The sequence below is a fragment of the Maylandia zebra genome, linkage group LG22 (genome assembly GCF_041146795.1).
Source record: "Maylandia zebra isolate NMK-2024a linkage group LG22, Mzebra_GT3a, whole genome shotgun sequence".
Classification (NCBI taxonomy): Eukaryota; Metazoa; Chordata; class Actinopteri; order Cichliformes; family Cichlidae; genus Maylandia; species Maylandia zebra.
Genome location: NC_135187.1, coordinates 6,089,689 through 6,115,515, shown reverse-complemented (window position 1 = coordinate 6,115,515; position 25,827 = coordinate 6,089,689). Strand labels below are relative to the sequence as shown.

The window sequence follows — 25,827 nt, the reverse complement described above, 5'->3', positions numbered from 1 at the left end:
TGTCCTCCTCAGGTGTGTGTGTGTGTGTGTGTGTGTGTGTGTGTGTGTGTGTGTGTGTGTGTGTGTGTGTGTGTGGACGATGTGTGGGGTATTCTACCACACGGGATCCACAAAAAGTGACTTCAAACACATCATGTTTATTCAGCACAGGGAAAAAACATTTACCCGGTGAAAAATCGACATTCGCTAAGCAGGAATTAGGAGGAATCTGACCCCTGGCATAAAGGTGTCTTTCTACAGCCCTCAGCCTCAAATAGAAGACAGGAGAGGGGAGGGGTGAGAGGGCGGGAGAGCCAGGAGGAGATTGGGGACAGAGCAGGAAAGAAAGTGAGACAAAATGCAGGCAGTCAATATTAGAGAGTGGACGAAAAGCAAGACAACAGAGGCAAAACTGTGATGAGGAAGGAAACGTGAGGCAGGAAGTAAAGCAAACTCTGAAGATGCTAATGAGCCTTAGAAAAGGTTAAAGGCCCAGGCAACAGCATAGCTGCAAAACACTTAAACAGACCGCAACGCTAAAGGTCAGCTATAATTAAATGCTGTTATTTTAATTCACTAAAAGTGATGTTTCAGAAGTTTCAAAATGCTGTGTTTAGTGTCAAAATACAACTTTACGGGAAAATAGTGACTCTAACCAGGTGGAAACCTTTTTTTGGAATCTAAATAAACATCATTTGACAAATATATTCCTGGATCAAACTGGGAAACTGACTGTCTACCACTCCAAGATGAGAGGTTATAGGGTCTTCTCTAAATAGAGGCTGCTGACTTGGCTGTACTGAGCTCCCAGAACAGACACCTTATTGTGCCTGCGCCCTCTGCTGGCAGCAGGTGGTACTTCAGGAGCCGCTCAGAGTGGCACACTTGGCTCAAACATCTGTAGCATTCAAAGTGACGCTCGGCATCCTTCTAATCTGTTTTAGTTTACTTATCCAAGTCAGGATAACCATGACCAGCTAGTGATTTGAAGCTTATTCACCACCTCTCTGCTCTGAAGTGATGCAAAGTGTTACAAACTCTGAAAATCTGACCCATATATTTCAGCTTTTAAAAACCTCCAGTCTAATCTGTAATCTTTGGCATAAACCAGATTGAAAAACACAGAAGCAGCTACAGTATTATTGTTATGCTTCTATGGTAATGTGTGGTTTCCCATGTTACAGATCCCTCAGAGGGAGAGTAGTTACAGGTATGAAAAGTGCCCATGAATAACTAGCGTTTCTGAACAGGCTTATAAAAAACAGGTGGTCTAAAATAGTTGATTTATCTGACTCCCTGCAAACTTCTATTGATTATAAACATATTCAGGATTAAAGTTGTTGTGACCATGACCTAAAACAAATCCTGATGGTTCTGCATAGTGAGCTAAAGCTTCTCTTAGTCAGGAGGAAAAGGAGATTTTTTTGATGGACTGTCAGACGAGGGAGGAGACAGAAAAAAGGAGGTGGCACAAAAGTGAAAGAGCATTCCCCTGGCTACATCTCTAAGAGACAAACTCACACCCACATTTTTCTTAACATTTAAATATGCAGCAGAGAGAACAGAGCCACCAGTGTCGGGTGAAACCTATCAGCAAAGCATGCTCTGATCTTAGGTCTGCTGCATCCTTATTGGTCAAGGTGTGCAAAGTAGGCCGGGAAAGAAATGCAAAGCAATTTTACCACGGTGGCAGAAAATTGGACAGGACAAAAAGGTCAGTGCTCCCTCTAGAGGTGGAAAGATGGGAGTGCGGTGCCAGTGGTCACTCGGGGCCCTGGGGTCCTGCTGGACTGAGGAGGATATCGTTTCCCGAGGCAGTCGGAGCGGAGGCGGCACGTTCCCTTACATCTGTGGTCAGTCGGTGTTTTAAAAGAAACTGAGTGCACTCTGGTAACTTTTATCATCTTATAGACTTAAAAAAAAAAGACAAACACTATACTCGTACAGTATTAAAACCTTTACTCATGATACAACAAACAGAAACGAGATTCAGAATTAATGACTGAAAAAAAAAAAGTTTCATTTTTTTTTTTCTTCTTTCAGTCCCCAAAGCACACAATAGTCAATCAGCTCCACATGTACGATGGAGTAAGATACAAACAGGACAACGAACAGACACAAGAGAAAGAGAGAAATTAATAACGAGTGACAGATTCTTCCATTCTGATTTTACACTTCTCGTATTTGTTTAATACTTTGTAATAAACAAAAGATGAATAGCATAGATTGAAAAGACTGATACAAGAAACGAGACAAAGAAACTGTGTGTGAAGTTTTTAAAGTGAAGAGTAAACAATTAAGGAAGATTCTAGATCTACTGGAAAATAGTTTTCCTGCTTTTCTTCTTGATCAACAACCGAACACCTGATCTGGGTTCTTTAAGTCCCTGCCCTTCTTCTCCTCCCTCCTCGGCTCTCTGACCTACTCATCGAGGTTCCTCCAACCTCAAACACAACCACCTTCTCCTTCAGTTGAGAAATCCAGTTCAGCTGATCCTTCCTATCAAGTTAATGCAACCAGATCCTGCTCACCACACCTATGCATTTTAGTGGGCTATGCACTGTTTTCTCTAAAGTTAGAACCCTATTTTCTCCCTCATAATCTAAAACAGACTCTGAAAAGCTTTTCAAACGTCCACTTTTAGCCAGACAGGTAACACCCAGCAGCAAAAATACCAAACCAAACCCAGCTTAAGAGCAGGTGGAGGACTAGGCTAGGCTAGCCCTCTTAAATTGTTCCTTATCCTAATTTCACTCATCGATGCATTCCCCTCTCCTTTATAAACCAAAGCAGATCTTTTCAGGCTATTAAGCACCCAGAGGGGTCCACAACACTGATCCACTCTCTCCTGTGACCAGCACGTCCCCTCTCCACACGTGCTATCATTCAACTCTTATTAGGGCCCCCGTTAGTAAGCATCACAGACAGGCCGAGGTGGGCATCACAACATATGACATGACAGACAAGCGCTGGGGACTGAGTGGCCCTGCATTTAAAAATGGCTGCAAACAGCTTGGCAGTGATAAATAAACCAGTGAAGGTGGTGGCGGTTTTGAGGCTGCACAGCACACTCTTTAGCACTCACTGATCAAACAGGAGGGGCCTTGGCGCCTGGGTTAAAACGTCCAATCAGACACGGTGATCAAATCTTCAGTCACAGCCCGCAGGGGGGAAAAAGCATATTTATAATCAACGTCTTTATTCTCAAAAGCGAGTCATTTCAAAATGTAACAAAGATGGCGACAACAATACTGCTACACAGTCAAAAGGTCACAGCATGCGTCTGCCTTGAGTGCACAAGGTTGCAACGACAAACATTTTTGGCGGTGCGGCGCAATCCCGAGGCCCCTCGGTGGAGACCACAGATCGCCGCAGCTCTGCCGTCAAGTAAAGTAAGCAAAGAGGACAACACACCACGGGATCCCTTCGCCATAGCTCTCCAACACTTTGTCCCACGATAAGCTTCACATCCTTTTCAAACGGTCCGAGTCCATTCAGATGGAAAGCCCAACAATTTTCAGCCCACGTGGGTGACTGAATGTTAAGTTAAAAAAAAAAAAAAAAAGGCAGTGGAGATGGGGCAGTACAGGAAGGAAGGAGGCTGGGCTGTACTGACAGGGATCGGGCCAATGAGAGAGTTCATCACCCCTCCAGCCTGGCTCCCTTTCCTGCACCATTTTATTATTTCACGCAACTAATTTATTTAACAGCGCTCAGCAAGTCACAGCCAAAGCTACAGTTTCTGCCAGTCAAAAGGCGCAGCTGCAGAGGATTCCATACACATGTGCATAAAACCTTACACACATACCTTAAAACAAAAGCTGAAAAACAAAAACACCCAACCACCAGCTTTTGCCAAGACAGCCTGAAAGCTTGAAACGTCTTAGCACGTAAAACCTGCAACGACTGTATCGCCGTTTTACTGTTTCTGTTTATTGTCTTCTAAATGCTAAGCTCATAGCAAAAAGTAAAGTAAAAAATAGCATAGCACAACTTAAATACATTGCTGTTATATGGAGGGATGGGAATACCTAAATGATTTTACTGCCAATTAATATTAAGTTATGTAACAGACTAAGCTAAAATGAACTAATGCCAGAAACACAACAGATATATTGCATGACAAGTTGAACCACAATGAGTATACAAGTTGCATATTTTGACTTTTGAAGAATCACCAACAGAAATCGGCGTCCGTTCAGTCAACTCTGCATGTGTGTCTAGTACTTAATGTCAGCTAGTGAACCCTGCAGCACTGTGACTGGCTGTATAATGATTCCCATCCCAAGGTATAAACACAGTGCAGTAGCAGCAGGCTTAAACATTCAACAGAGGAAGCTCCAAAGCTAAAATCCTGCAGAGAAAGTTTCAAGGATATCAACCAACCAGAAGAGGAGATTATTCACACCATCACACATCCTGAAGTCAGCATACTCTCTGAGCGGCACACTGAGGGAAAAAAAAAGCTTGTTTAAGGTAAAACCTAATCCACAGCCCAACTGTCTCAGGATAACCAAACCTGTGTCCAGACCACAGATTTCAAAGCTCAATGGCTGCAGAATCACTCAAGTCTCTATTATTTCATCTGAACCACCTCAAGTCACTAAAGCACTGAGACCATACTACAGCTTATACAGTACAAGAATGCTGGTAGATGCTCGTGCATCTCACCTAAATCATGAGCTTATCACCATCCCGCTTTGCTTGCTAATACATAACACGAGTCAGCAATGGTGCATAAGAGAATGAGCTTTCTCTGCATGTAGGAAATTAATGGACATCTGGAGACTACTTTGTTGAGTTGATCGTTTGTATGCAAGGAAAAAGAAGAAGTGAAACAAAACCAAACTCTAAGGTTAGACCAACTTATATGTTAAACACAACACCTGTTTTACAGGTCAACTGCCAGCCTCTATGTCCACATCACATGGGGGAGGCCGCGGATCCTCTCTGAGAAGTAGTATTTGGACTATTTGCAGGGCGGGAAGCTCTTTGCTCATTCTGGTAGCTGGCAGACCCCAAAATTCAACAGCTACTTCCACTGCTTCCACCAGGCAAACTGCTTCCTACAATTACAAAACAAACTAACTCTGGCTGTGACTGGTAGAGCACAGAGCCTTATCAGCCACAGCCAACAAGTACAAGCACTTTGCTGGTATTCATTTTCCAAAGTAAGGAGACTAAAATAAAGGCCGGGGTCATAAAAAAAAAAAATGAAAAAGAAAACTTCAAGTGGGAGATTCAGTTTTAAGCTAGAGTGGAGAACGGCTGTCTGATTTGTCTGTGTACTTGCATACTGTAATTGCATTGATGTAAATGTGCAAGTCTTAAATGAAAAGACCGTATTCGTTATTTAGCACCTGGTAGAGGACACTTGTGCCTCTTCCCTGTAGAATGATACTGCAAAATGTGTATCTAATTTCTATTCAATGTGGTGACTAAAAAGAAGGCTAAACATACTTCAGAATGTCAACACTCTTTTAAATACTAACAAAAATGGCAGAAAATCTTTATGTGTACCCCAGTATTGCTCGCCTTTGAGCACGTGTAGACGGTTTAATTCATAGTTTTAATATCTCCTGATCGTGTGGTAGCTGCATTTGACTTTTCACTGTAATTCTCAGATTCAGTTGCTCACAAATTTCAATCACAGTAAATGTCAAGTGCCATTGTCAACAAAATCCAGCCAACCAATTACCAAGAACTACAGGAAACATTGGCAGAAGTTGGTGCAAAAGCAGCATTGAGGTGTGGTTTGGCCCTGGGCTCCAAAAGGTTCAATGGTGAAGGTTTAATGGTTGTCACATGGGAATCCAGTCCAATGTTGATTCAACAGCTAAAAATAGAGCTTTATAATTTGTTTGGTGGAGCCACATCTCTGACGTTCTCAAGTGTGAACAGGCCTTTGTTTTCACATGACTCCATTTTTTCTATTATTTACATCTACTGTACAAAAGGTTGCAAGCACCGAGCCCATACACAGTGAATAAAGTTTTGAAAGAGTAGGTAGTAGGTGTAGGATTTCCATTATATATAATCACAAGTTAATTCCAGGAGAAACATGACATACACGAGGATCTTTGTAAACATGGGGGCATCTTCACCGATCTCCATCCTCAACACGAGATCTATAACGAGCTGTGGGCTGCAAAATTATGCCAATGGACAAATTATGCAAATCTCAGCTGCTGCTTTTTGTATTGCACAAACCCTGCTTTAACAGAGAGTATGGGTGCAGCACAGCATGCCTCTCAAACTACAATAACTGCTGGGTTAATTTTCTGAAGAGTCTCCCTGAGCTGCAGGCCACTCAGTTTAGACAGACCGTTCAGTTACATGCAGAACTGCTCAGGGAGAAATTCAAATCATCTTCCTCTTTTGTGTTCAACACACAATCGATTAAAAAAATATTTTTGCTTTTAAAAAAACCCAAAAAAACCCAAAAAACCCCCATAACAAATGGAGATGTTCAGCTGTGCTGCGTCAAGACAGTAACGGTAATATAGTCAGTATATTTGAGGTTAGCATCCAATCCAACATCCAATCTGATTATTATTTGTTCAGGACGTGACCGAACTTTTATAACAAATCACCACATGGGATTTGAAAATAACACAACAATAAGAAAATCCTACACTTAGTACCTTCAAGTTCATCTTAGATGTCTGAGATGGTCATTTCTAGGAAACAGAAACATTTACACAGTTACAATTCACAAAAGTGCATAAAAATGACCACCAGCAAGAGGAGCCGTTAAATGAATGGGAAGTTAAATGAATACTCTTTTTTTTTTTTTGCATGAAGCTGTACTTCCTGTGAGCCTCAAGCTGTTTAAACCATCTGCCAAAGTAGAGAAAAGGATAAAATAAAACTTAAAAAGAAAAGAAATTCAAGTCATTCTTCTTACAAAGCCCGCTGTGCGCACCAGGGCGGGAAGGACCATGTTTGGCTGTTCAGAGTCCTCCCAGCCCCCTTTTTCCTGGATTTCAAAGCCTTGGAAAAAGCTCTCATTTCATGAGTACAGTACTTCAAAATAGAAACTTAAACAAGTTTCAGCATGAATAAAAAGCATTAAACATTTCAATTTTTACAAGATTGGATGAGCTTGTTGGGAGGGTGTTTCTGCCTGTCCATTACAGGGCACCTCCTGACAAAAAAAAAAAAACTTTTGATGATGGACAGTTGATTGAAATGCTATGCACCTGATTTCAAGCTAAAATCAAACATGAATAACTAACCGGCTAGTGATGGATATAATATGCAGAGGTGCAACTGGCAGTAACCCAAGTAAAAACGGGGGAGGTACACCAGTTACACAGAAGCAAAAACCCACTGCGAGTTGAAGATGGGAAAACGGAAGGCTAACTTAAAATTAAGACATTTACTGTATATATAAGATAAAAAGGGCGTGTATTCCTTGAGTCATAACCCCTATGGAGGAAAACTGGATATGGGAAAACAAGTGAAAATCTGTGTGTCTCAGTATTAGGAAACTTATTTTCACAGCCATATTATCTGTGTATTAGTTACATCATAGGTCAATCCATGGTTGCAATCTGCATGCGTGTGTGTGTGTAGACAATTAGCCAGGGTGAATGTGTGTTCTTGTGTGTCCACCAGCAGGTGCTGCAGTTAAGTGAGGAAGAACAAGAAGAGCCAATGACCCAACACAGAGGGGTCGTGTTGGTAATCCTGGTGTGCACTGGATCCTGACCGGAACAAAGCTGGCTCCTCCTCTAGGTGAGCTGGTGAGGCGCCTCTAGCATCTCCATCAGGAAGGTGTCAATGGGCGTATCACCAATCAGTTTAAAGAAGAACAAGTGCTCCAGGCACTTCAGACCGATGGAGCGCAGTGCCGGGAGCCGGAGGAGGAGCTTTGCAAACCTGTATAACAGAAGGAACGATGAGGGACAAAAATGGCCACTGACCTGGTAATGTCTTAAAATCAATTAAAATGCACGAAAAATTGTGAATAATTTTTCAGATTGCAGAACGAAAGCATCCTGGATAATCTGTTAATATAATGTATTTAAGCAGAACTAACAGTTTGTGAAAACAATGTAGCTTGCCATCACCAGTGTGTGAATGGGTGGATGACTGGATATGTAAAGCGCTTTGGGGTCCTTAGGGACTAGTAAAGCGCTATATAAATACAGGCCATTTACCATTTAAAACACGAGTTGGAATACATAAAATATCTGTCCATAATCACAATATCTAACAGTGTACAGCTCAAGTTATGCTTATAGTACACAGAATCTGCCCCCACTCTTGCATTGAGTTTCAAGTAACAAGATCAGAATCAGAATACTTTGATCCCTGGGGGTATCAGCAATACGACTACTTTATGCCAATCCGAGTTATCTCATACAACTAAACTAAAAAAAATGAATTATAAATTGTTGTTTCATTTTAACAAAGTCAGTGGATTTAAGAGGACTTGATTAAATGCTGCCCAGGATTCTTGGCTGTTTTATAACTTTTCTGTTTTCACACTATGAACACAAGTAAATTTGATCAAGATACAACATTCAGTTTGTTTGGTAACAGCCCAGAGACTAATTCAGAAAGGCAGACTGTATCAGCTGCTCTGTGCAGCGGTGATGAGTGTACGTGGGTATGTGTAAACAGCAGAGCCCACAGTGACTTCACCTCTTGTCGGTAGTCACATGTGCAATATCTTACCTTCCCTGCTGATCGGGATATTTCTGTTTGCAGTAAGACTCCAGAGATGCGTACACCCTCTCTCTTAGGAGCTCCACCTCACTGGAGTTGGACAAACCCTTAGCATCTTCAGGTAAAAACAGAATATTTTCATTATTTCAACAGTTTAAAATTTCTTCAGTTTTCCAGACTTTAATGAGTCTGTTTTAGTTTTCCCAATGACACTTTCACATGATTTTCAACATTGCACCAGCCCATGTACCTGGATTGAAGAGAATGATTGCTCGAAGGCAGCCCAGCTCTGTCTTGTCCATTTGCATGTCTCTCATTTTACTAACAAGCTCTGTCAAAACCCTGAAGAGAGGACAAGAGATATGCAAAGAGAGAAGTCCCAAATGGAGACAGTAGGAAAAAGCCGGGAGAGAGAGGGGGAGAAAAAAGAAAGGATTGTGCCAGTGAAGAATAAAAAAAAAAAAAGAGGGGGAATCGATAAAAATAGGAGAAAATACATGAGAAAAAGACAATATTAAGTGAAACAGAGAGACCAGATGGCAAAACCACTGCTATTTATGGTTACTTATTAATATAATGACTGTAAGTTAGGCCATGGCTGAACACTGCTGGTTCTGCAGCTGCACCGGTGACTGAATCTGTCCTGTCATGAAAATGGCTGGCAAATGTCAAAATCTACAATGACTGGAGATAAAAATGTTTTTAGTAATTTCTTGTTTAGTTTAAAACTTTAATTTGTGTCTTTCCCTCAACTGCTCATGGAGCAGAGACACTCGGGTCAGAAAAATATTTTTCATTTACCAAACACAGACACATAATTTGGACCAAAGCTTTTGAGAATAAACCCAAAATGTATTTAGTGAAGGGAACATATCCGGTTGTTGTCTCTGTTAAACAGTTTTTTTTCTTTTTTAACTCTTCATTTCAAGTACAAAGCTGTGGCTGTGGGGACAGCAGACCCACCCATCTGCTGTTAAAGCCTCCTGTTTGAAAGGCACAACCAGTGAGAGGAGGTAAAACGGCTCGCTTCAGGCAGTGGATGGACTGAGGAGCTGCACAGAGGCCGAGGTGGAAATAATCCCCTGTAATTCCTAACAGTAATCCTTTTAACATAATTTAAGGTTAAAAAAAACTACTTTTCTAGGACTGTCACCAGCATTTTGATGAAATGCTCACTTTTAAAATAATTTCTTAAAATTAAAAGTAGAATGGCTATTTTTAATTTTTCACAACTGCATGAATAAATGCAAACAACTAACAAAAACACCGCCTAAACATGAAAATGTCACAATAACAACATTTTCAAACATTTCATTCAATGCATTTATCAATCTTTAGTAGATATTGCGTTTTGCAATCTAAACTATTAAGCGTTTCCCCTCCAGGCAAACGAACTGAGTGAAAGAGGAATGGGATACAATTATAGAGTAAGAGGAAGAAGTGATGACTGTTAGAGACTGCTTATTTGCTTCTCCATCATCCTTGATCAGAAACGAACATCTGTTTTTAATGACAGGGTTGTTTTTGTTAAACAGACACCACCTTAACCAACATTACGATGCACTGCCAAATCAATTGTTTTATGCACGGCAGCGCTCTGGATAAATGCCTCCCCCCCCTTTTTACTTGAGAAAGTGGAGGAAATGAGGAGTAATTTATGGGGTACACCCAGAGTACGTGTCATTATTTTTATACTACGGGTATTTCCCATCTGATGACAGCCAACAACACCTCCACTATAAATTAGGGGCTCTAAACTTTAACCGAGGACTTCGATAATACAGTATTTGCTGTTCACAAAGGCAGTCCACACATTTAGTTTCACTCTGCAGTCGTCTAACCTAAATATACTTTAAGTTCTAAGAAAATGAAGTGCCAAAGTGCAAAACATTCAGTGACAGGATGCATTCAAAGCCACAAACAACACATGGTGTCTGACAGTACGCCGATCATTTACAATTTTAGTAGGTGATGTTCAGACTTGTATCCTGTTGTAAGAACCTGGCTTGCAGCTGTAAGGCTGCAGGAAAGTCTGACAGCATCAACGTTTCCACGTCGTTTGTTTGTTTGTTTTAAGGTAGACTTAAAGAGGAGGGGTTCAAGGAAAGTGTTTGTGTAGTGGGGTAATTACCTGTCAAATATGGCCCCAACCTCGGCATTGTGCGCCCTGTGTATTCAATCACAATGTGTTATTACAATGTCATTACACAGTTACAGTACAGTACTTTCTGTTCTGAGCCCTTCAGCTGTACAGGTAGTGCACAGGTAGTCCACGCTTACATGTGATGTGACATGGTTGTATTAAATGCGATGTCTGGTTTAAGGTTTGCTTTATTTGAAAATTTATTGTGCATGTACTGTTACATGTTGCTAAATGTGGACCTCTGGTAGAAATGTGATGTGCTTTATTACATTATAGTGTGTATATAGTATTCAATGATTTGCACATGTATTAAAACAAGCACAGGCTGTAACAGATTTTATGAGCCAAATGCAGGACAGCAGAAAAACATCTTACAGAAAGGGCCCTTCAACGTTTAAATGATTTTTCTAGCTAAATGTTAACAGATCTGCAAAGTAACCTGAGTAAATGTCACTGAACTGTGTCTGTTGGATGAAGAACAGAGGCTTGACGAGCAGAATACAACATTTAGGACAACAAATTAACCACACACAAAAAAGGAAAATAAAACATCAGTAAACAGAAAACACATTTAAAACAGCACAAACACAACAACAAAGTAAAGCAGAGATGCTTTCTACCTTTGTCATCGATTTATTTTCACATAAATGTGGAGTGTATGTAGGCAAAAGGTCACTGTGTGCTTCTTTTCTGTGTGTGTGCTCATTGCGTCATCTTTCCTCTTGGCCATCTAGTCAGTAGCAGCATAATAATATACTAAATTTAACTGTTCAGTAGCTTCTTTGAATGAGGTCAGCAATGACCATAATTTAGTATTCAACTGAATGAAACACTGCTAGGCAAGGACTGGGTCTGCTTGCTCTAGGAAAGGGTCATTGACCAGGAAAGCAAACAGGAAAGGATGTGCAATAATCAATTTACTTTCTGCCTGTCCAAACTCAAAAGAAAGATGGTACCTTTCAAAATAAGACACCAGAGTCATGGTACTATTAAGACTTACATCTTTTAAACCTACATCGTATTAATCTGGACCTGCTCAGCTTTTGTGTTTGCTGAAATTTGTCCGTTAGTTCGTGTAGTTAAATGATGTGTTTTTCAGTTTGAGTTTTGTGTGGAGTTTCTTTCTTTTCATTTTTTTTAAAGAGCTTGTGGTATTTTACACTTCAGGGCCATTAAAGCAAAACGTCTACAGCGAGTAATGTGTTACAAAGAAATATCCACATCCTCTTTCATAAAATATGGTTCAGTAGACTCAAACAGATGCTGATGCCAAGCGGAAACAGAAGCCTGCTGCTAGTAGAGAGCAGTGCTATGAGAAAATGACCTTTGAGCCATTTGCAACAAGCCCAGCATGATTTGAACTAAACTGGATTTGAAGCCAGGATTAACCATTTGTAGCAAATTAGTAATCTATTAATGTGCAACTACTGTGAATTAAAACACTGTGATCAAGCCAAAACTTTAGATAAGATTAACCAAGAGCTGCAATACGCATACTGTTTTTTAAAATCGAGGCAAAAGCCGTCTGACATCCCATCATGACATGAAACACGTTATTTCACCTTACCTAAGTATTAAATGCATCAACTGCAAACAAACAGTGCACCATTTTGTTCTGGGTCCTCGTCCAGCAAACCTCTCGGCTATGAGGGGAAAACCCCCGCTCAGCGCAGCCACACATGCCTGGGGTGCGACTTGGCGGTCAGTCGGGGAAATATACCTCCTTCATGAAGCTGGCAACTTTTCAATCTTTGGCCTGCGGTCATAAACGCTACGTGGATTGTGATCTGATGGTTTCTTGTAGACACACTGGAGTTTGCACCAGAACTTTAATCATTTATAAATGTGCCAGAAGGGTCTGTTTGTATATCTGCATCCATATTAAAGCCCGATAATTCAAAGAACATAAAGTTTGACATCTTTAACTTATAATTAAATCTGTTTATGCATGTTAAGCCAGTCGTACTGAAATTGTGTGTGTGGGGGGGGGATAATAAAAAGGGAAGATTTAACACCTTTTAACATACTTACGGCCTCTAAAACATTCTGCACAGTAATTAAATTATAGTCACATATTTTTAAAGACATTTCCATTTCATATTTGCACATAAGATTGTACATTTGCCAGCCATTACCACATTACCAGATTATACAATGAGTGATATGCCACTGAGTGTGCAGGAGTTTGCATGCATGCCTATTGCTAAGTATTAGTCACCAGCCTCCCTGGCATGCGCTGTGATCCTACAGGCAGCACTACAGAAGCAAAGTCTCTCAGCCAATTACAGCCAATGCAGAACACAGCAGCTGCAGCCAGCCAAAGATGAACACTGTAACCTCGATTCTTGTTCACTATCCAGAGAAACCAAAAGGGATTTCATTTTGGCTTTCCAGGATCTGCTTATTTTACTATGTAGTACATGATTTTATACTGCATACATGTAGACGTAGTACACTTGAGATTCAAAGTAGAACGGCTTCTGAAAATGCACTTATATAACAAAGCTAAAACCCTCTAGTGAACACAATGTTTTGGTTTCATGCCTTCTTCTCCTTAAAGCTGCAGAGAGTCCCAAATGTTGTTTGTGTATCAGAGTTGCACCATTTGTGTTTCCATACATTGTGGCATTACCTGTCAAAGATAGCTCCAACACCTGCACTGTGGGCACTGTTCCTGTGGACATGCAGGCCTGTGGCAAGTAAAATCCCGTCCTTCACCGAGATGGAGCGATGGGAGAACGATGCAATCAGGAGCTCATTCCAGCCTGTTGAAAAGTTGGTGTCTCAGTATCTTTAATGAGGTTTATTTCATGTTTAAAAAACAAATACATTAAACTGCAGTGGCTAATACATGAGACAGATCCCCAGTTCAAGACTAAGACACACAAACCCAGCCTCAGTGGGTCACAAGCTACTGTGCTCCTGCAAAGCCCAGAAAAATGGGAGCGATCAGGCAGAACACTCATCATTAAATGTGTGCAAAATCAAAGACACGGATCCATTCAATGTGACAACACATCAGAAACAAGAGATTACCCAAATTTACTGTACTTCACAAAGCACAAAAAGCAGAAAATGCCAAATACCCTTGCAAAAATAGTGTGCAAGTTTATGATTAGCTTTTCTTGGCTGTAGTGGCTGCTGTTGTAATAACTGCATCAAATATACTGCTCAATAAATAGATAAGTAAATAAATATGGGAACACTTAAATGAAACATGATTGATGAAATAATTATTCAAGTTGAAAATCTTTACTGACACAGTGTGAAATTTATTGAGAACAAGACGTAACAATGGATCTTGAAAACCAAAATAATGAAATCAAAATAACATCAAAGAGTTAAACTTAACATTGTTAAATTGTTTCCTGAATTTCTTTAATAAGCAAAAGTGATGTTTGCATTCTTCTTTGATGCACAGGTGAGGCTAAAAGCTGCACTGGAAGTTTTAAGATCGGGTTACAGGACAATATAGAAAATCCTGAGAACTAAAGATTATGTAAGATTAAAATGTTTACATTTTGATGGATAGACCATACGGTGTACTTTATATCAATCCATGCATGGTGAAGATCAAACTGTAATGCCATTGTTACAAAGAACCACAAAAAATGTTCATTGTTTGCAACAACCGCCCTGTTATTTGTGCATTTTTAAAACTGTTGGAGTATATCATGATAGTTTTAACTAAGAGTAAAACCAGTAGAATCTCATCTGAGTTATTAAACCGGATCAAATCAGTCTGACTTACCTGCACGTAGCAAGATGACCTGGTCATCCAGGGGCAGCTCTGAGAAATGAGGGATCCTCTTGGCCCACTCCACCAGCGTGAAGAGCTGCTTGTCTGCTGCCTGGCAGATGTTGGTGACTGGATCGTTGGGCTGAAATAAGCAGATTTACAGTATTAGTGGTAGTGATTTCATTGCAGCTTTAATGCATTACTATGTGCCTGTGAATAATATTAAAACTAATCTGACATCTAACAGTAACTGTATCACGCAAAGCTCAAGAAACACAAACGTGTAACTGCTATAGAGTTTGTTTAAACTCAGACTTCCTTTGATAATTATTTCTATTGTTAAAAACATCTAAAGGGTTTATTTCCAACCCCAGGCTACTCACAGAGCTGCCGCCTGAACTTCCATCTGCATGCAGCTCTGTCTTCTGCTCTACGGCCATCTCTGCTTCCAAAATCTTCTCTACTGGCATCTCCTCATTGACTGCACTGGTCGACTCCACGTCACCATCTCTATCCTTGTTCCTCTGCCGCTCCTCTTGGACAGCTGCAGGACAAGGGAGAGAGGAACACAGGGGAAAACAATAAAAGGCAAGAAGGTTGGAAGGGAGGAAAAAGTAGGAAGAGCAGAAAGGAGAAAAAAATGCAGGTGGGTAAAATGAGTGAATGTATGTTATTATGAGAGGAGGAAAAGTACACAAGCAGAGGAATGGCCGAGAAAGCAAATGATTTGGGTAGGCAGGCAAATGTGGAGAACAAGAATAAACAAAGAATGAGCCAAGGTAAATAAAGTGAGAGATGCAGAAAAGGAGATTAACAGATAATGTGTGAACAATGAGGGATAAAGATTGGTGTAGGAAGAGGTGAGCATACAAAAGGAAAGAAGCAGAAAGATTCAAATGAATTTGGAAATATGAAAAGAAACAAACAGCAGGGAGAGAGAGGCACATGTATACACAGTTCATAAAAAGTCTCTCATACTGTCTTTCATACTTCTTTCAGGTCCACAACTAAGGCAGAAATAGACCAATTAAGACATACCACATAAATTATTAACAAACCATTTTATAGACAATAAGGAAGAAATTACAGTGAAATCAAACTCAGAGTGTAAGCGCTTTTTCCTAGATTGAATTCCAATTCCAGGCAATTAACAGTTAATGGCTGGAACAAAGTTTTTGGAACTATTAAATCCCTGCTGTAATAAAACTAGGTTTCTATTTTCATAAAATTCAAGCAATCTAGTTATTGCAGACAGTGCCCATGTAAATACAATCAATATAATTCCATGAACTCTACTTTCCCTTTTCATGAGGTATTAAAAAGCTGTGTTTAATAAAAATATGGTTTTATATTCACTTTAGATGACCCATTTCTGTGGGAGTTTTTTAATATACACAGTAACCAGATTTTTTTTAAAAGAAATAAATGCACAATTACGTTAAAATAATCAAATTCATAGTCCGTTACAAATGATTTGCAGTCAAATGTTTTGACAGTCTGATATCCTACAGACATCAGCAGATGCAGATTATGTGACTTGGCCGCTTTGGTTTGTTTAAAGTACCAGATTTATGCCATTGACCTGAATTTTGTAATATGATTTTTTTTAAATAAAGCCTGTTTCATAAGTGTACAAGCTGACAACCAGTTGCTGTTGTGGCAGTCCTAAAGCCATTCAGCTGCCACTCCAGTGATTCTCTTGTCCACCATCCTGGACTAAAGCTGGCGACAGTAGTTCTGGTTCTGCTTGCTGGGAGATCTGCTGTGAGCTGGAAGGCTACTGAAACCAGAAACCGCAGCAGGTGGAGGACTGGTTATCTGCCACTACGGCTAGCTCACTAAGGCGGCAGAGCAGAACAGAACCGGGACTACCAGTGCCAGCTCCAGTATGAGACAGTGAAGTGGCGTCTGTCTGCAGTGCAAGACAACAGCTGGTTGGCTAATTAAAAGAATCTGGATACGTATCCTCACAGTATTCTTACTACGGTACTACCAAGCATCAGTTTATTCTTAAATAAATGTTTCCACACGGTTGAGGACCTCTTCTGTAAGTGTGACTCTACTGGGCTGCACCTGGTTAAGAGCAAGGAATAGGTAACTTAAACTAGTGTAACGATGACTGAACGAGTGGGCATACTCAGCAAACTTTCCCTGTAACCATGAAGGTTAAAAACACATGGGGAAGTAATTCAAGGCTGGCACTGGTCCTCCTCTCAGCACTGGCAAGAAACAGTGGAAAAATATTTTAAACTAGCTGCTCCTAATTGATAGGCAATGTAATATCTCTGCTTCCTGCTCACTCATACAGGCACAGACACACACCCCTCCCTCCCTCTTCTCCTTACATCTGTCGTTCATCTTGGCCACTACAGAAGGAGGGTGGGGGAGAGAGATCGAGAGGAAACAAAAAGAGGAAGAGAGGGGGAAAGGGGTTAGTGTTTACAAGGCTTACCCACCCCCATCTCCCTCTCTACCACTCTTTACTCGCTCTTTCTATCCTCCATCGTACACATATTAAAGCCTTTCCAGTCATGGAATATGTAGCATTGCTGCTTTATCAAGCTCATCAATTAGATTTGGATGATTTGTGACATTTAACAGGCAAGAATAGAAAGCAGAGGAAGTTGCATATAATTTAAGAGATCATTACAGTCCCTTTAAGATACAAGTCTTTTCCATAATCAGCACGATTTGAGATTAGCTCTCTAATCTGAGTGTCAGGCAGAGATTACACTCCCTTGCAGAAGTACATGCAAACAGCTGCAGACAGAGGAAGAATAGTTACTTCTATTCAAATTAGAAGGAGCGCTGACAGCTACACAAAGCTTTGCGTATAACTTCTAATGTTGAAATTTGTGTCACGCGGACAATCATGCTGCAGCAGATAGAAATACAACATTTGCGTCAGCAACATTTCCAGCAGCTTTACTCAAATTTGCAGCGACCGAATGATGCCTGGAATCACATGGAAGCTTGTTAAGAATAATTTATTTTGTTGTTATGACTGGTGAGGAAAATATACAATAAAGTTATCTCATATGAATTGGTTCTGATTTTTTGCATGCCTTCCATTTTGATTGCTCTGATTGGACAGATCTAGTGGGGTTGCCATCGTGTCTGTTACTGTTAACTGACCTGCGTTCTTATACAGGCACGAGACCAATTTGTTAAACCGTCATCAGATTAAGACAGAAGTGTGTTTTTAAATAGTTTTTACACATGTATTGCAGCCCTCAACTTCTCTATATTGTTATTTCACAGCACAAACCACAAACACAGTGAGCGTGACTCACTGTCGTTAGCTTGCCACTTCCCTTGTAAAAAGGTGGACTGTGGTGATGTGCAAATAACTCTGGTACATAGTCCAGAAGATTTACCTCTACTGAAATGATGTCATTAGTGCTGCCTACTGAACACACTAAGCAGCTTTCTCACCCTAAACCACATGGAGTAGTGCTAACGTGTGAAAACAGCTTTAATAAAAGGAAGAATATTTGAAAGCAGATGTGTTTAATTGTATTTTTATGGTATATCATCTCTCGGCTGGCCTGGGAACGCCTTGGTGTTCCCCCGGATAAGCTGGAGGAGGTGGCTGGGGAGAGGGAGGTCTGGGCCTCTCTGCTTAGGCCGCGACCGGGCCTCGGATAAAGCGGGTGAAGACGGATGGATGGTATATCATAGCTCTTAAAATGTTGGGTAAAGTTAAAAAATTAGGCTCAGAGTTAGGCTGCAGAAACTGCAGATTATGCAGACATTAGGTCCCACAGAAAGCATGCTGCCTCGAATATTCCTAAATCTGTGCCGTCTTAATACTCCACAACCACAGTGACAATATCAGCAACAACAGTGGTGACATACCTTACATTTAACTTGCATTAAGTCATTATCAATGTTCATAAAATTTGCATTGTACAACGCTAAGGAATTCAGTGCTAATCTAATAATAGGACACGAGAAAGCACAGGGTGCAATATGGTTAGCTTACTTACACTGCTCAACTCTAAGACGCTTAGCAGCAGATAATCTCAGATGGGCCGGCTTGAAATGGATATAACGTAACTTTCAGTGTTAAGACACTTGTACAAGGCAAGATACAGATTAGTAGATGTTTGTAAAGGTTTCATAAGGACAGCAGTGAGAATTCTGAATGGCGTTTGATGTTTCGTGCTAATTGCCATGTCATCCATTTTAACATTGTTATTGTTTAATAACTGTTAACAAGGCATGAAGTCTGAGGTAGTGTTCAGGCTGTGTCAGACTGAACTACAATGCACACAAAAACACAGCAGAGCAACCACAATGGAAGAAATGCGCACTTTGATAACTTCACACAAAATCTGGCAAAGCACCAGTTTTGAGCAGGGTTGTACCGAGATGTGAGCTTATTTATTTGTATTTCAGAAAAATGTTTATTTCCTCTTTTCACTTCTTTGTTTTCACTCTCCGTTCCTTCACTCGTGCTTCGGCTCACTGAAGCTGCTCTCCATTTCTCTCTCTCACCCTTTGAATGGGGACATTAGGGGCCAAGATTCAATGCTGTGTTTACAAACAGTAACCAAAGATTTCTGTGGCATACTTTAAAGTAACCAAACTGATTTTTACAAACTATTGCGCAGTGTGACTGTGAGGGGCTGGCTCAATTGCTTCATGTTGGCTACTCCACCAGTCAGAAATGATCACTGCTGCAAACCCCACCCATTACATTTTCACAAGTACAAGGCAGGGACTTTTTTGGAAGTTTAAAATGGAACTTAATTTAGATGCTGGTTCCTGCAGCAAAGGCACCAAGGCCGAAACACAACACTGGGCCAATTGAAAGCGCCTTTGAGGACATTACTCTTGGCCTTTTGTTATACAAGAATAGATTGCAAAGCTAAATCAGCAACACTCTTGTTCAACTATTAACAGTAAAAAACCTTTTAAACCTTAAAAAAAAAAAGAAATTGGTGATTTTATAATGGATTTTAGGACACTGCAAGTTGTAAAGGATGCAGAAAGTATGTTGTGTGTGAATATTTGGCTCTTTGTGTATTTAACCTAAACTTGTTTGGATAAACAGGAATAACACAGAGAAGATTAAGAACAAGCCGATTACAAGGCCTTTTCCTGCTGGCTCACCTTCTCTCTTCATGCCCATGGCCAGGCACTTCTGATAGCGGCAGTACTGGCAGCGATTCCTCTGTCTCTTATCCACAATACAGTCTTTATTGTCCCGACAGGTGTAGGTCAAGTCTTTTCGCACAGTTCTTTTGAAGAAACCTTTGCAGCCCTCACAGCTGTAGACTCCATAATGCTTACCTAAGAGAAAGGGGAAAAATTGCTTTTAATCATAGATGAAACTAACTCAGAGGCAACACAAAGAAAGTAGCTGTATTTTAGACGTCTACTCACCAGAGGATCTATCTCCACAGATGGAACAAAGACGTTTCTGGGAAAGCATCGGCCCAGGGCTGTGAGATGACAGCTGTTTCAAGCCCAGTGGAGGTTTCACATCATCGGAGCTGCTCACTGCATGAAGCCCCGACATCGACACTGTTGAGTTGATCTGAGAAAGCAACAGAAAAGATGCAGAATGCAATGACAACCAGGCTTTTTATGATACATTATTCACTATTCCCTTTTCATCTCTGTAAGAATCCAAAGACTGTTTAATATTACGATCTAGACTGCACTATAAACTTTAGAGGACACTGAAAATGAAACATGGGCCCTTTGCAACTAATTTTTTAACCTACTTACTCTTCTCTCTCTGCCATATGGTTGAAAACAGACAGCTATTAGAATCTTCCATGTAAATAACAAAAAACAGAAAACAATATAAATGGGCTCATAACAAAGAACAAACATTCCTGATATCAAAGACAAACACTAAAGCAAAAACAGCATTTTTTAAATACTTTGTGTTTAATGTTGAGCATATACAACGTGAAATATTTTGAATGACACTGATTTACAGAGTAAAGTTGGTTTAGCCATCACTTTAGCTGGAGCAAGCTCTAAATCCTACAAAATGACGGATACATCCACATGTACTGAACCATACTAAACAAAGCAAAATGTCACCTGGGGGCTGCTAATTGGGCCGTAACCCACTGACGGTGTGCCAGGTAGGCAGGGAGACCCCAGCGAAGAGCTGATAACAGAAAAGGGGGAACCAATGCTGCTGATGGGGCTATTGACCCCGGCAGTGGTGATGGGAGGCAGGGAGGTCATGGAAGCTGCAGCTGAGGGAACCAGCGGAGGGGAGCGCTGGCCCGAAGGTGGGGAGGACACAGACGAACTGTCTGGGCTGTGGGAATCTGATAAGAGACAGCAAGATGAACAACACAGTAAATTTCATTATTCATAATAACAGCACACAGCAAAAATGCCTAAGTCTATGGATGGCTTTCTCTGTGATGTTTCATCAGTTAGATGTGTGTGAAAAGTATGGAAAACAAACTGCATTACGTGAGAGCTTACACTAAGAAAATATAAAACAACTGCTTAACACTTTAGTTCAACAATACCTAAAGTAACTTAAGCCTTTAAGTCATCAGGAGCTCCACAATATTGTCACATGACAAAACTAAAAACATTATTTCTACAAGGGATGTTGCATCGTGGATCAAGCTTTTTTATAAGCTGCTTTACAACCATGCAACCCCATCAGTAATGTCCATCCACCGTTTGCTCTTCCTGTCATATGGAGTGCAAGGATCAGTGCCCCAGCAAAGCTCAGTTGAGTCACTTGTTTACATTTGGGTCACACGTCACCAGCAGGTAGGATCGACTCCTTCACAGCTTGGTTGTAGTCAACAGTTTGTTTCGGCCTCAAGTGGTTTCCACCGTTATCAGGAACAGCTTCCCTGCATAATTTGCAAAGCACTGTGCTTTGTTGGAGCTTGCTGAAGACGCTCCTTTTTTGAGCGGTAAATTATCATTGGATGCAGACACGGGGCTCCTACTCGTACAACAGATGTGCCCAGGCTCATCTCATTTAATTATATCATGATGTCCTCCTGAGACCCAGCCTATTCATTTATGTCCTCTGTAATGGAAATTTGTTTTTGGTCTATATCTTTTGACTTATTACTAAAGCTACCCTACTAAGTCCTGATGTGCTCAATTTAGGACATCCTTACCTTTCCAGTGATATCTCGTGTGACTGGGTGGCCTCTTTTAGCTCCATAGAGGCAGGAAATTATAAAAAAAAAAAAAACGTTAAACTGAAAGATACTTTTTTTCTTTGGTTCTCGGGAGGATATGCCATTTCTATATACGTAAAGATACCTGTGTTATCATGGATGAGGTGATATAAATTTCCCTTTGCTTTTAACATTGACTTTAGGGCGAAATTAAGTCAAATCGAACTCAGTAGTTATTCCTTACATTTCTAAAGGAAATAAAAATTCTTACTACAGCAATTTGCATGAGTTTTAGCAGAAATGTGTGTTTGTTCTATGTTATTGGTGCAATATGTGAAAAATATGCATATTAATATGAATAAATGTACCTCATTTGTCTGAAGACCCTATTTGACTGTGCAATTTCAATCAGATTTATTTTAAAAAAAACAATGACACAAAATATTGTTGGAAATAATATGTAAATTGTGTTCTTCCCCATCATCATTCCTTAAACTATTCTGTCCCTTCTACAGCTGGCTGTGCTGCATTCTTGCTGCTGTGGGCGATGTACTGGCTACCGTCTGATGTAATCACTCCCCCCCCCTTTTTTCCCCCCCCAGGAACAAAAATCAGGGAATCACGTTGTCTCATAAATCATCTACTGCAGGCCAGGAAGAAAACAGTTATTTCAAAAACAAATCAACAAAGTCAACGAATTGTGCCTTACATTACTCAGATTTGTGTGTGTGTTTAATTTTAAGTGGTGCATACTTTCTCAGCTGTTCATGTATTTCAGGGGAAAATAAATAAATAAATCCCCATCACTGGCACGAGTTGTTATTACTTTCCTGGCTTGGGAATAAAGGTTCAAAGTGCTGATAGTCTGAAACGTTTTGGATCGAGGTTAATGAAAAACAGAATCAAAGAGTGAAGAGTGCCTTCTTTTTAGCACAGTAACAACTTTATGACTGCCTCACAGTGAATTATATACATAATTTATTTTTTAGCTTTGACATGTTTTTATAGTACATTGGTTAATTCTGTTCCTACATTAGAACCGGCAAGTTGAACACCGATTCAATCAAATGGGAGATTTTATTTTTAACAGTAAAACAATTATTAAAACCTACTTACTTTTAGAAGAATGGCAGATGATATTTTGGACACCACACACTGATTTATTTAAAAAAACAAAAAACAAAACACTTCTACCTGGTCAGCTGTGTCAGATGTAACACATAAATGGTAAACGGCTGTATTTGTATAGGGCTTTACTAGTCCCTGAGGACCCCAAAGCGCTTCACACATCCAGTCATCCACCCATATACACACACACACACACATCTGTTTAAGCTTTAGCACTGTGATGTTTAAGCAAGTCTTGTTTTAGTTTCTGTTCCTTCATACCACATATCTTTCATAGCTACGATTTTACAACAGATAATAATGTAACATTGATCTATTATTATCACTAGTTTCCAGATGCAAGTCATCTAGACAATAATCCTGTCTGCAGTGCTGAAAGATTAATCTTTGCACATTAGTTCTTCCTTTTGCTTACCTCTGCTGTCTCCCATGATGGTGGTTGGGGCACAGGGGCTGACTGACAGCTACAAGCCGACGTGCTTCCGTCTCTAACAGCCCGATATCAAACTCTAGACCGCGGACTGAGGCCCGGGCCGGAGTTTTTTTGGGAACCCAAAAACGGCTCTGAAATTCCAACAGAAGAAATAGCACCGTATAAAACAGGAGTGTGACACAGAGGGTCCATTTGGGCATAAAGATGCAAAACAAAACTATCGTGGCTCCTATCTTTACACGGCTGTGAATTCTACCTGTGCTTAGCATTAGAAATATTTGCGTATTTGATGCATTTTAGGTGATTTTACGTAACGTTACAGCTGGACGTTTTAAAGCAGCCAGCTGCTCAGCTGATGCCAAGATTGTCTTTTACAGTACAGATCGAAACACCCGTGTTATATTCCGCAAATAAGCAGCATGCTGATCCCAAAACACTGCTCATCTTATCTTGGTTCAACGAGGTGAATAAAACACCCCAAACCAAATGAGATGGAGCCCAGACAGATGGCAACAACCCATCGTTTCTCCACGCTAGCCAACGTTAGCCAAAGCTCGTAAACTAACCTAGCTAACTTGCAATGTCTGTGACTACCGAGAAGCAGAGTGGCTTGTATTACATCAAAATCAAGTGGCATTAGACCGATTAACACTTCCGTTAAAGCTAACAAGCTCTGGTAATAAATTGCGTGAAAAGCATAGTTTAAGTTGGCAAAACAAGCCTATCGCTAAAGCTAACTACACTTAGCTACGTAACTTGGCTAGCATGCTAGTTACCACGAAAGCTTCGAAGGAGAGCGAAACTACCGAGAACAAGCCACCCCATCACCCAGTCCTTCTTCCCCTAACTATGCAATCTTTTTAAAAACATGCTGAATATTTTAAGTAAATATTTCGTGCAAATAAATGGAAGTTACTAACGGTTTAGCGGCTCAGCTTCTCCGCATGAAAAGATGTGGCGACTAGGCCTCGTGTGTGTCTGTCTCTCCCCCCACTTTGCCTCGTAGTCAACCCTCCCTCCCCCTGCAAGGATGAAAACATGATGATGATGGTGGAGGATTTGGCTTAGTGCTCTCTCACAGCTCAACGCTGGCTTCCCTTGCTTCTTAAAGCAGGACGTGGACTGTGCGGAGTGTTGTGCCCCACATGTCACTGAGTGAGGGAGACAACATCCAGCGAGAGGGTCAAGAGGTCAAGACTAGTTCAGCTCAGTATGTCAGCTACATAGATGAAAAGGTTACTGGCAGACACTGAGAAATCAATGCTAATCATAATAATCCTTTATAGCCTTTGTGGTCAGATTCAGTATTCAAAACACTTAACTACCTAATTATTCAAAAATATTCTTTTGTTATTGCAGGAGGTACAGATATGTAAGGCATACAGAAGAGACTGATGGTTGAAAAAGAAACATGTTAGTGGCTGCTTTGCACCACAAAGGTAAAAAAGAAAAGATTTTTCTTTGTGTTATCAAGAAAAAGCTATGCATGTCCCAATACAATGCAAATTCAGCTGTGTTTACCACAAATGTACTTTTTATTCATTGTAAATATATCAGCTGTGAAAGTTATTAATAGTTTATATTCTCAACAGCTGCATTGGCAACAACAGAGAATGTTCAAGCAGATTTGTTTTCTGTTATTGATGATCTTTTTTCCTATTTTCCTTTTAAAAAGGGATGTTGGAAAAGTCTGTTGCTTTATGTAAAAGGGAAATAATTTAGAACTTGATGAAGCATCTACAATCAGTTTATATAAACATAAAAGAAACAGCAATGAGATCTGAGGAGAAGTCACATAATTTGTAATGATTTCACAGTGCTAAGGTGACTCAAGCGTAGATGCCTCTATTCATACATTAACACTAGTTAAATGCAAGATTTCTTCTTGATGGAAGAAATCCATCAGTGAAGAAATGCTGGCACTCACAATTGTCACAGTTTTTGTTGCTTTTGCCAAAATTAATGTTTATATATCTGTCATACATTAGTCTTTTGGGAATGTTTATCAAGGTAACAGCTTAGTTTAGTTAGCTTACTCAGCTTTTAGTTTTTGTGTCTGAGATGTATCGACATTACTAGCTGGCTGAACTGGCTGAGTTCAGATTTATTAGTTTAGAATGAGTGAAAAACGTTCCCTGTCATGCTTTTCTGCTTTCATGTGGTCTGCCAGCCTGTGCATTTTACCTAGATTAATTAATTATACCATCAATGAACTGCAGTTTTGACATTGCTTACATTTTGACATAAAATATAAGAAATAATCCGTTACATTTTGAAATATTAGAGCCAGAATGTCTGTGAATGTTACAAATTTACAAACCCTAGTGCAAAAAAGTTGGAACATTATGTACTTAATGTAAATAAAATCAGAATGCAATGATAGCAATGGGTGAGAACAGGATGATTGCAATGGGTGAGAACAGGCATCAAACTGGAATAGTATTTAATGCATGACTAACGAGGATTATAAAAGTAGTCAGCAAATTTGATAAAGTCTGTTTAGCATGAAGGGATATAAAGTACACACTCTTAATTCACCTTTCACGTCATCGGTTTAACCTGATGTCAGTGGGGATTGAACATTTATATGGAAATTTACTGA

The 25,827-nt window shown here is 40.2% G+C and overlaps 1 protein-coding gene across 5 annotated transcripts; it reads right to left on the bottom strand.

Moving 5' to 3' along the window:
* Nucleotides 1–1,921: 1,921 nt before the first annotated feature.
* Nucleotides 1,922–24,285, bottom strand: rxrba (retinoid x receptor, beta a). 5 transcript variants are annotated; one of them, XM_004573042.4, is made up of 13 exons: nucleotides 24,146–24,285; nucleotides 23,208–23,356; nucleotides 20,601–20,836; nucleotides 19,929–20,082; nucleotides 19,656–19,835; nucleotides 16,883–16,903; nucleotides 14,921–15,081; nucleotides 14,550–14,679; nucleotides 13,431–13,563; nucleotides 10,787–10,822; nucleotides 8,906–8,997; nucleotides 8,665–8,770; nucleotides 1,922–7,863 (listed from the first exon to the last, which is right to left on the bottom strand). In XM_004573042.4, the coding sequence occupies exons 2-13, from the start codon at nucleotides 23,221–23,223 to the stop codon at nucleotides 7,716–7,718; spliced, it is 1,413 nt and encodes a 470-aa protein (XP_004573099.1). In that variant the 5' UTR covers nucleotides 23,224–23,356; nucleotides 24,146–24,285; the 3' UTR covers nucleotides 1,922–7,715. The 5 variants fall into 5 exon arrangements, with proteins under 5 accessions (XP_004573099.1, XP_012780721.1, XP_004573100.1 ...); XM_012925267.4 differs by lacking the exon at nucleotides 10,787–10,822; XM_004573043.4 differs by lacking the exon at nucleotides 16,883–16,903.
* Nucleotides 24,286–25,827: the final 1,542 nt, after the last annotated feature.